This window comes from Meriones unguiculatus, chromosome 6 (genome assembly GCF_030254825.1).
Source record: "Meriones unguiculatus strain TT.TT164.6M chromosome 6, Bangor_MerUng_6.1, whole genome shotgun sequence".
NCBI classification, from domain to species: domain Eukaryota; kingdom Metazoa; phylum Chordata; class Mammalia; order Rodentia; family Muridae; genus Meriones; species Meriones unguiculatus.
In genome coordinates, this window is record NC_083354.1 from 96818008 (window position 1) to 96828065 (window position 10058).

General features: G+C 44.4%; 1 protein-coding gene across 2 annotated transcripts; it reads right to left on the reverse strand.

Moving 5' to 3' along the window:
* Positions 1–408: 408 nt before the first annotated feature.
* On the reverse strand, positions 409–9855 carry Ca3 (carbonic anhydrase 3). Of its 2 annotated transcripts, none has more exons than XM_021663647.2 (8): positions 9573–9855; positions 9050–9146; positions 8202–8399; positions 5933–6051; positions 4525–4617; positions 3666–3728; positions 2725–2880; positions 409–1237 (listed from the first exon to the last, which is right to left on the reverse strand). In XM_021663647.2, exons 2-8 carry the CDS (start codon positions 9081–9083, stop codon positions 1118–1120), a joined length of 783 nt encoding a protein of 260 aa, XP_021519322.1. In that variant the 5' UTR covers positions 9084–9146; positions 9573–9855; the 3' UTR covers positions 409–1117. The 2 variants fall into 2 exon arrangements, with proteins under 2 accessions (XP_021519322.1, XP_060241737.1); XM_060385754.1 differs by lacking the exon at positions 9573–9855 and adding an exon at positions 8838–8911 and having other exon boundaries at positions 9050–9142.
* Between the last annotated feature and the right edge of the window lie 203 nt (positions 9856–10058).

A 10058-nucleotide genomic window follows, 5' to 3' on the forward strand; every position in this document is an offset into this window, starting at 1 on the left:
TATATGTGTGTGGAAATGCAAGGAAACTAGAAAGGGAATTATGTGGGGAGGAAGAGATAAATCTAAAAGGGGAAGGACAATGGAGTTCATGTGCATTGAAGCAGAAGAGGGGACTTTTGGTGGGCAGCTGTGGAAAGGAAAGGGTATTGATGGAGGGGCTGAATTATAAGAAAGTATAAAGACTCATGGCATGAAAATGCCACACTGGAACTTGTCACTTCATGTGCAACCTTAAAACAAATATTTTAATCTAAAATTTCAATTTAAATAGAAAATATACACACTTGCATTTGCACCCTGTGTATTGTTTCTGTGATCAGTGCCAACTCTTGTCTTCAGTGTCCTCGTTCACTCCTTCCTGTTCTAGGAACCATTCATTCCAGCCTCTAATCCAAAAGACACCAGAGATAAGTTTTTTTGTTTGTTTGTTTATTTTGTTTTTAATAGGCATGCACAGATAAAAGTAGTGAAATAAAAAAACAAATGACCCTGCTTTGGGCAAAGAAAATCATCATTATGAAGAAGACATTTAAATGCTGGAGCAAAAATTTTCAAACACCTGGTCTCGCGGGTGTATGTTTTACAGATAACTAAAACCAGAAGAACTTGGTAGTAGGCAAAAATTTTAATGAGTGATGGCGTTTGGCTGGTATTGTCTGAGGTAAAAACGCATTTTCAATTCAGCTTTTGAAGTTCACGATGTTCTTAACGTGTGCTTTCGATTTAACTGTGGTAGGGCCGGCGCACACCTCCGCACCCATATACATAGCCTAAGCCATCCCTTCCGTAGTATCAGTACTCCGCAGGAAAACAGGAGCGCTGAGGTTCTGAGAAATTTAATATGCTCAGCAACACACTACTCTGTGTCTCTGTCTTTTCCATCTGTTTCTTCTTCACTGAAGCCATACTAGAAATACTACGTTTATAGAAAAGGTGGTTATTACAAAGGTTAGGTGTGAAATGCATGCGGCTGGGTTAGAACCTGTCAAAAGGCACTGTGCTTTCACGTGAGTGCGTCTCTTTTTCCAATAGGTGTGGAAAAGCAGGGAGCACCAGGATGAGGCAAGCTGACTCTTCAGGGGCAGGTTCCTTTCCTGAAGAGGGCAAGCCCAGAGCCTCACTTGAAGGAGGCCTTCACCACCCTGCCCTTGATCGGCTGCGGAGGGCGCCAGTTCCCCACCAGAGGCACCGGGGGCTCGTTCTCTGCGCTGGCAAAGAGGCTGCGCAGCTTGGCCATCTGCAAGAAGAAGCCTACAGTCAGAAACCACCGGCTTTCTAAGCCAGGCAAACCACAAACCCAGGCTCCCGGGATAGGTCCTGACTTGGCAAGCACCAGCTCGTAACATGAACATTTCCTCACATCCAGCATTCCCCGCTCTCTGGATAATACATTTCCCTGCCCGAATTTCTCCTCAGTTTTAAATTGAGGGGTCAACATGAAGTGTACACTTTATCTAGAAGGGGATGAGGATTTATCATATGCCTGCAAATAAGAAAAATCCTTAATAGGCTGGCGCTTTGCAATAAAGTCAAGTATTTAGGGAACTACTTTTTAAAGGACCAGAGAGAAATTAAAATGGGTCTATGTATTAAAATGTGAAATTCTTTTTCCTTAAAGGATCAGAAAATAAAAAATTCTCATAGAAAAATTATGCCTTGGTAGTCATGATGTTTCAGTGTGTAAAGGTGCTTATGGCCTAGGGCTGCAAGTTGTCCTCTGGCCATCATGTACATGTGCCCACGCACACACACGTATTTTGTTTTTTGTTTTGTTTTGTTTTGTAGGCTTGGCTGTCCTGGACTTTCTTTGTAGTCCCGGGTGGCCTCAAACTCACAGAGATCGGCCTGCCTCTGCCTCCCTGAGCCCTGGGATTAAAGGTGTGCGCCACCACACCCAGCTCACACATGTACTTTTAAAGTTAAAATATATGAACTTGGGTATCACAATGCTTTTTAGCTTTCCTGCTTTAAAAGTCGCCATCCACTTTTTAAATCTTTCTACCAATGGACGAGACTCTTAAAGTTGATACTTATTTTATTTTATTATTATTTTTTTAATGTTGGTTTATTCTTGGGTCCACCATGGAAGAAACATACAAGCTCCGATCTTAAGCCAAGCAGTCTGACTGGTAAACTGAGTTCACTGTGAGGCATCCGTGTTCCAGGCTATGAGCCCATGTAACTATGTTCTCCATGTCCACATCCACTTAGCTTTCCCTGAAATCCTGCCTTGTAAATATTGACAGGCCATTCTTTAGATGAACGGAAATAAGGCAGGACTGAGAAGTGGCCAGGGACAGTAGACAGGCTCGGACGAGGATGCGGATTTTGCACTTGGTTGTCCTTGTGGGGAAACTGTTTTGTTTCTGAGCCTCGATTTCTTTATTGGTAAAAGCTCAAAAGGTGTCTTGCTAAGTCACTTCCGAACCTCTCTCCTCCTCAGGCCTGAGTTTGCCACCCTGTCTCCTAGCCATGTTAGTTCAAACTGAGCACAAACCCAGTCATTGTTCAGGGCGCCACCAGCTCTTAAGGGATCGCACTGTCTCGCTACCCTTGGGAAGCTTCCCTGGACTGAAGTAAACAGGCTGAGGGCATTCCTACAGGGCGAACTGTGAGCCGTCTGAGGACCACACCAGCGCTCTGGCATTCAGCATCTGTGTGCTCCAGCTTTAGCGTGGGTCTATAGTCCACAGTTCACACTCGGGGCCCTGCAGTTTCCCTCACCTGGTCTGAGCTCACGGTCATGGGCTCCTTCAGCAGCAGCCACACGATGCACTCTTCACAGGGCGGCGTGGTAAAGGAGCCATGGTAGGTCCAGTAGTCGCGGCAAGCAGGGAACAGGCATGATGGGTCGAAGTGCGTGAAAGGAGCCTCTTTGCCCTGGAAGACACAGAGCAAGCGCTCTAAGCGGGCACGTGCACCCAGCGCCCCCTAGAGGCCTCACCTGGTCATTCATGAGAACTGATTTCAATAGCACCAGATAATTGAACAGGTTCAGGCCCTTCACTAGTAAACCAAAGATGACAGGAATCTGCATTATGTTCCGACTTTATCTGTCATGGTCACTGCAGTTTTTTATTCCTTGTTTTTAACGGTTGATGGGGCTGCGATTCTGTCTTTTCTCACAGAAGAAACAGGCTGGAGTAGAATTTCTTCTTGGAAGCTTGGTTTGAAGACGTTCACCTCAGTACACTCCGTGCTCAAAATACTTACTTCTAGTGTTCACTCCTAAAAGTAGCTACTTGCGATAACCTCAAAGACAACGAAAATGTGCCTGTCAGCTTTAACTAAGAGCTTACTGTTTACACTGAATATTTATAGGGCTACCAGAAAAGGGCAATACCAGGATTGAAAGAGTGACGGTGGGTGGCTGGCATGGAGAACCTGAGCGATCCTGTGCTCGCCACAGGGGTCGTACGGAGAGGAGAGGAGAACCCAGAACCTTTCACCTTCTTCCTCCGAAAAGCTCTTATTTGACCTTCTGACTGACACATGAAATAACAGGTGTGACAGTGCTCTAAGATCTCAACACTAAACAAATGCCAGGGCGTTTACTTTTGTACGCAAGCGCAGATCATCCGTCAGGCAGTGGCAGCTTTTCCCAAAGTCCGAAAAGACAATTTATACTGTCTCATGTTTGCATAGGGGAAATGATTCACTCTTACCTTAGTCTTAATTTTGTCCAGGGCATCAAGGAAAATTTGGAACTCGCCTTTCTCCCGTCCTATCTGTAAGAAAATGGGTGTCCAATGAGGTATTTTCCCCTCTCCATAATTGAAGATCATCTTTAAAACTGATTTGACCCATCCACACAGAAACGGTATTTATAATTCTTCCACAGTCTCAGGCTAAGCCGAATGTAAGTTTATTCACCCTGAAAGATTGTACAGTATATATTTTCAGCTCTAAATTTGGATTTGAGTCCTCTGAAGTACAAAACCACAAAATTACATGTTGTACCAACTCTATGTCCTTGACCCTCTCTGCAAAGTCATTTCATTTTTTAAGAGCAAAAGCTAGAGCCGACTTTGTATCTACAACCAAACTTATTGTCTTTCCTATCCGTGCGCCCGGTGAATTCAGAACCCAGAACAAACCAGGTCACTTGGAATGAGAAAAACAAAAGCCGTATTTTCACTGCTGGCTTAAACTCCAGATTGGGTTACCGTGAAGTTCATGTGTTAACGACACTAAGTCCACTTTAAACCAGGGTTGGCCGAACAACACACACATTCCTTCTGCCACCCTAGCCTGAGATCCTGTGGGTGGTGGCCACTACAAGCCAAGGAAAGGTCTAGCCAGGCACTTGGCATCACCGAAGTTTCCAGCACTGGCTTTCTGGTTTCCAGTGTGATGAAAATAGAGTAGTGGGGAAGGAAAATGAACGCATGTCAGCCTTTGCTCTTCAGAAGCTGTAAGCCACATGCCTCAAATATAAGGACGGAATGGAGTGCGTTGTCTCCTAACCTTTAGTAAGGGACTACATTCTGACTAAGAAAAAAAAACTATCAATGTCTACTTCACCTTCAGAAAAATGCCAACAACAGCAATTCCATCGGGCTGCTTCAATGCTTCTCCGAAGGTGTTATACTTTGGATTCCAGTGAACCAGGTGAAGCTGCAATCACCAAACACAGACTGTGAGATAAACCCTTGGGATATGGAAAGGAGCATAATTATACACAGGAGACCCGAATGTATGCAGTCTGAAGGTCGTTGCTGAACATTTTCATGGAAGTTGATGAGATTCTGAACATTAATAAGCAATTTGGTGAAATTTCAATAGTTCAAATAAAAAGTGTATGAAGGCATCTGCCTCCACTTGAGCTCCAGGGTCTGGGTTATTTTAATTTAGGACGTGAGTACAGCTTCAGTAACCAAGTTATCGATATTGAGTTATGTAGAATGGCAAGTGACTAGTTTATAGCTGCTTAAATTTTATATTCAAGTTCAAAAAATGTGAGGTAATCTCATACACAAACATCACACTCAAAGCCTTTCCCACATTTGGAAAAAAAAATTGCCTGAACTTTCTCCAGTGGTGGAGGAAATGTCTAGCAGTAAGACAATCCTAATAATCCAGCTCCCTAGATTGGGCTGTAGAGAAATAGGCATCCTACCCTAAATGTGATCTCATTTAATCTGTAAGCCAGCCAGGGCCAGGCCTGGTTAGTACTTGGAGTTTCTCTGACTTTTATTTAGCCAGCAGTTAAGTATCCACTGTGGTCCCAAAGGGATCAGCTATGGTATGCTGTCACAGCCACATTGCCATCCCATCTCGGGGCTCACCAGCATCTGACTTGAGAAAGGGTGGAGCAGAAAGAAGGATTTTTGCTCACTTCTAGTGTAATGCTATACAAACTTGGCTTTCCAGTGAAAATGGGAGGGGGCTTGTCTTGTTCCATATACAAACTATGCCCTCAAATGAGATTCATACAAGTACAAGCATACTTTCTTAATCAAACAGAAAGTAAAATTGTTTGTAATTGTTAAACGCTGTCTTTGAAGCACTATATATACTCATAAAAGAGTTATCTGAAACCAGCCTGTACCAAAAATACCAGTCCAGGCACCCTGCCTCTGCTATATAACCCTTATGTGTGTCGGTTGCCTATCTGTAACCTTGTACATATGGTGGTGGGGATCAAATGAGCAAGTGATGCACATAGGCACTTCGCATGCATTAGCGGCCTTACTGCTCTGGTTTTATTCCAGACCATGGCCATTTCTCAATGCAATTTGAGAAATATTCATGGAGGATGCTCACCCACTTGTCCGCTTCTCTCTGACCTAGGATATTTGGTGGCTTCCCTTTGTGTTAAAGCTACAATATCTTCAGTGAGACACGGGAAGCAGAAAGAGTTCTGCATTTGTTTCTAATTTCCCAGTTTTGGCTGTTGGAGACCTAGAGTAGATTGGGCAGTTCCTCCTACCTCAGCAGCATACTTCACTCCATCCACTGTGTGCTCAGAGCCATGGTCATCTGAGGAGCCCCAGTGAAGATGGAACTGGCGGAGTCGGTAGGGTCCAGAGAGAGGACCACCTCTCAGCACTGTAAGATAATAAGGTGACTTGTGAGTTCAGCCTGCCTCTGCAAAGCGCCATCTGAAACAAGAACTCTACAGAAGACTCCATGAGTAAAAGATGTCCCCTTCTGGGAAGACAACGCCATCCCATCTTGTAACCTGCAGTCAGAATATATTAATGCCTTGTCATTTTAAGACTTTAGAAACCAAATTAGAGTATCAGAGATACTGTGAGGACCCTGAGAACAGGTTAGTAGTTCAGTACTGTAGGGAATTGCTGGACATCTGACACCATTTTGGTACCACTTCCGAGTCCACTCCTGCATAGTTGTGTGATCTCAGGCAAGACACTCAACTTTTCTGAACTGGTCTTTGACTCCCTAAGAAGGTGATAATAATTCCACACTTTGCAAGCTGCTGTGAGGATTAACTGAGATTAAGCACTGAAATGGTGCTCATCTCACAGTGCCCTGTCAGGGATCACTGAGCAAGCAGGAATTCCTTCTTTGTGTCCTACTTGTAGTTATGTTTTTTCTTAGATTGTAAGAGAGAACTCTCATGCACATCTACTTTAAACTATGTGTACTCACATCAGATGAAACAAAAGTTCAGAACTTTCCCAGGAAGCTAGTCAGGGTGGACTGGTATATATGAGCATTTTTGGTTTGGGTTTGTACAGCAGACCCAATTGATTGTATTTAGGTCTCAATTGATTGTGCCTACAGAGTAATTAAAAGGCTCAAATATATTCCAAAGATGATGACAACTGTACAGAAACCCTAAAGTCAAGATTCAGCAGTCTAAGTTAGGTGCAAATAGTATCATACTGGCAACTGTTTTGGAAAGGCTTGGTTTCTCTCGCTGACACAGGAAACTCACAGTGCAGACTTAAAGCAACAATGCTAGACTTGAACAGGCTTGATCAAATGGGAAAGAAGTTGTTTGATTTGTTGTATTTTTCCTGTCCAACCACTGAAAACAGCTACGATTTAGATATGAGTCTAATTTATTTGGATAGACTATATTAAATCTCTAAAATTCCCCTATTTTTGTTTTAAAAATAGTATTTTGTGTGCTTTTATGTGACAAGAGGTCTTTAATTTTGTTTCTTTTGTTTTTCCTTCCTAATGGAACTTCAGCTTTCAAGGCAAAGGAAAACTAGGAAAGCACCACATGAAGCAATTGCTCAAGAAGCAGTACATTTCTGTCCTCTTCCTTCCTTGCCTGGGAGGGGGGAGTTCTAACTCTATCATTATTTCTTATGACATCACCAGGATGTTCATTCACATTTATCAACAAAGGAAATTTTAGCTTTATGAGAAATGTGGCTCTAAGAAATTTCATTCTTGATGACTAAAGAATAATTCTTATTTAGAGTTACTTGCAGTGAAAGTGAAATAAAGCTTGCTTTTTTTTTTTTTTTTTTGGAAAGAAAGTTTCACTCTGTAACTCAAGCTGGCCTAGAACTCATTTGGAAGCACTCATTAGGTTATCCTCATATATGTGGCAATCCTCCTGTCTCTGCCTCTTGGGTACTGGGATTATAGGTGTGAGCCATTAAGCCTGTCTGAAATAAAGTATTTCGAATTATTTTTATTTTATTTCACAGATTGTCTTTTTTAATCACATGAATTTTCCAAGTTCACGCTAACATACACTCAAGAAGAAGTGGACATTCATATATTCAGAAACACCACAGAGATTCTTTGGATTAACTCCAGTGAGGTAGTATGGAAACCAGGTCACTTAAACTCACAAAGCAGCCTGACTGTCTTCCATTAACTGCCTCCTTCCAGCCACCCAGGTAAAAAAAAAGGCCCATTTTATTACTTGACTGTGTTGGGGAGCCTGTTCTCCATACTATCAGGAAACATAAGAATGTGGTCCTTCAGTGGTCTAAAGTTCTCATGGATTCCCTGCCTTGCCCTCCCTATCCACACTCTGTCTCTGGAGCATGTTGCTATCTTTTAGCTTTGGCACATGGCCATTTTGCAGCAACAGTGTGACTACAGCTAGAGAGTGTGACATTCTTCATTGCATGATATCATTCTTTACAAACTGATCCTGTTCAGGGAAAAACTTCTCCCTCTTCCTGCTAACTCGACTGTGTCTCAAATTGCATCTTGCCAATAGATACTGAAAACACCCACAGACCCTTCCAAAATGCTGTACTTACTAGACCTGTCATAAGTATCATCAAACACAACTCTGCAGGTCTTCCCATTGTTCAGGATGGTCTTAGCAGAGCCAGGATCATAAGATGCTGACCAGGGCTGCAGAGAGGGGTCATGCTTGATGTCTTTAGTGTGCAGTTCAATGGGTGACTGGTTGTCCCCCTTGGCAATTGGATAAAGTTCGTGCCAGTGCTCAGGACCTAGGAAGTAAAAAACAAACAAACAAACAAAACCCCCACATTTATTTAAAGTACAACTCATGGCCTCTTTCTAGTGGCTTATACCAGCAAAATACACAGAGATCAAAGAGTGGTTACAGAAAGGTCTTGAGTTCAGATGGAGCAACAGCGCACTTTGATTTCAAACCTATTTTGGACCTTGTTTATCTATGCTCAAAGAGTATCGCAGTCTCTGCATTCCCTCCCCTGGCTTGGGGATTATGTAGCCCAAAACAGTTATCTTTGAAATTAATCATAGGTTGATCACAAGTTTTTGGAACTCTCAAGAGACACTTTTCTTCTCTTAACCTACGGCTGAGGCTGACATAATCAAAGCAAAATTTGTTAAGGGATCCCATGCTCAAAAAGGCCGAGTCCTCGCTGCTCAGTTTCACAAACTAAGGTCCAACTATACCTGACCTCGGGCTGAGTGACTTCTCAGACACATCGTCAGACCCAGAGCTGGTTATGGTGTGTATCGGAGCTTCAGGCTCCTTGGGAGGAAAGGAAAAAGCAGCATGGAATGCCTATGGAACTAACATATGCTAGCTCGTAACTACTCCTACGCGCGTGTTTTCCAACACACCTGCGCAACTCCAAGGGCCACCACCTAGGGGCCTGGCTCCACTCACCATTGTGACTGGCATAGCCCCACTCCTTAGCCATGGTCACCTTCCCTTCGTGTTTCTCAGCGCTGGACAGCTCCTGCCTTTTCTTGCTCTCGTTGTCCTGCAAAGTGCCCCAAGAGTTCTCCCTTTTATATAGGTCTCCCGCAGTCTGCATGGCCTTATTAGGTCAGCGGGGTGAGGTAGGGGGCTAAACTGGATTTGGAAGGCGGGGCAGGGGAAGCCAATGAATTACAAGAGCTGGACAGCTGTCCGGGTGAGAGGGTGGCAGGAGGGGGCAGGGAGGGGGGAGGGAGGGGAACAGAAGCCCCCCTTTTGCCTCTTGCGAGAGCCCTGGCTCCATCTCCTACTCCCTTTGGAGGCTCCCGAGAGACCAAGCTTTCTAAGAGCCGCAGTGGCGTTGCCGGTGTGGGTTCTATCCAGCTCTCACTCACTTGGGGATCTGGGGGAGCCGCGGGGTCAGGCTGCAGTCCTGTGTCAGCAACCACCCGCGGCTCTTGCAGCCTCCCTGAAAAGACTCTGCTTTTACCTCCGACTATAGGACCCGCTGCAGTCTCTGGGCGCTACGGTTCCTTTCACTGCAAGAATCCGGTGAGGGTGGCAGGAAAGAACTCTGTGATCCTCTGATCCTGCATGATTCTCCTGCAGAGAAAAAGTGTAAAATCCTGAGAACAGAGATGAGGAGGAGGCTGGGACTGCATGCTCTCCAGTCCCGATATCCTTAAGGAAATGAGCCTCCGAGGCAGACCGCCCTGGGCTTCATATCCAGCCTAGAGTAGTTTGTCCAGGACTCAGAGAGCACAGCACCGGCTCCCAGGGGACTCTGCCTCACCGTACAGCAGTCTGGGACTGAGCTACACTATGAGCTGACGCCAATGATAACCGATAACCGAAGCTTTGGAAGGGCACCGTCAAAAAATGAGTAGGCTATCTAAAAATTTCACTATCCAACACATAATGAGAGACTAGGCAAAACGGGGCAGGGGGGGAGTCTACGAAATCGTTTTTGAGGGGA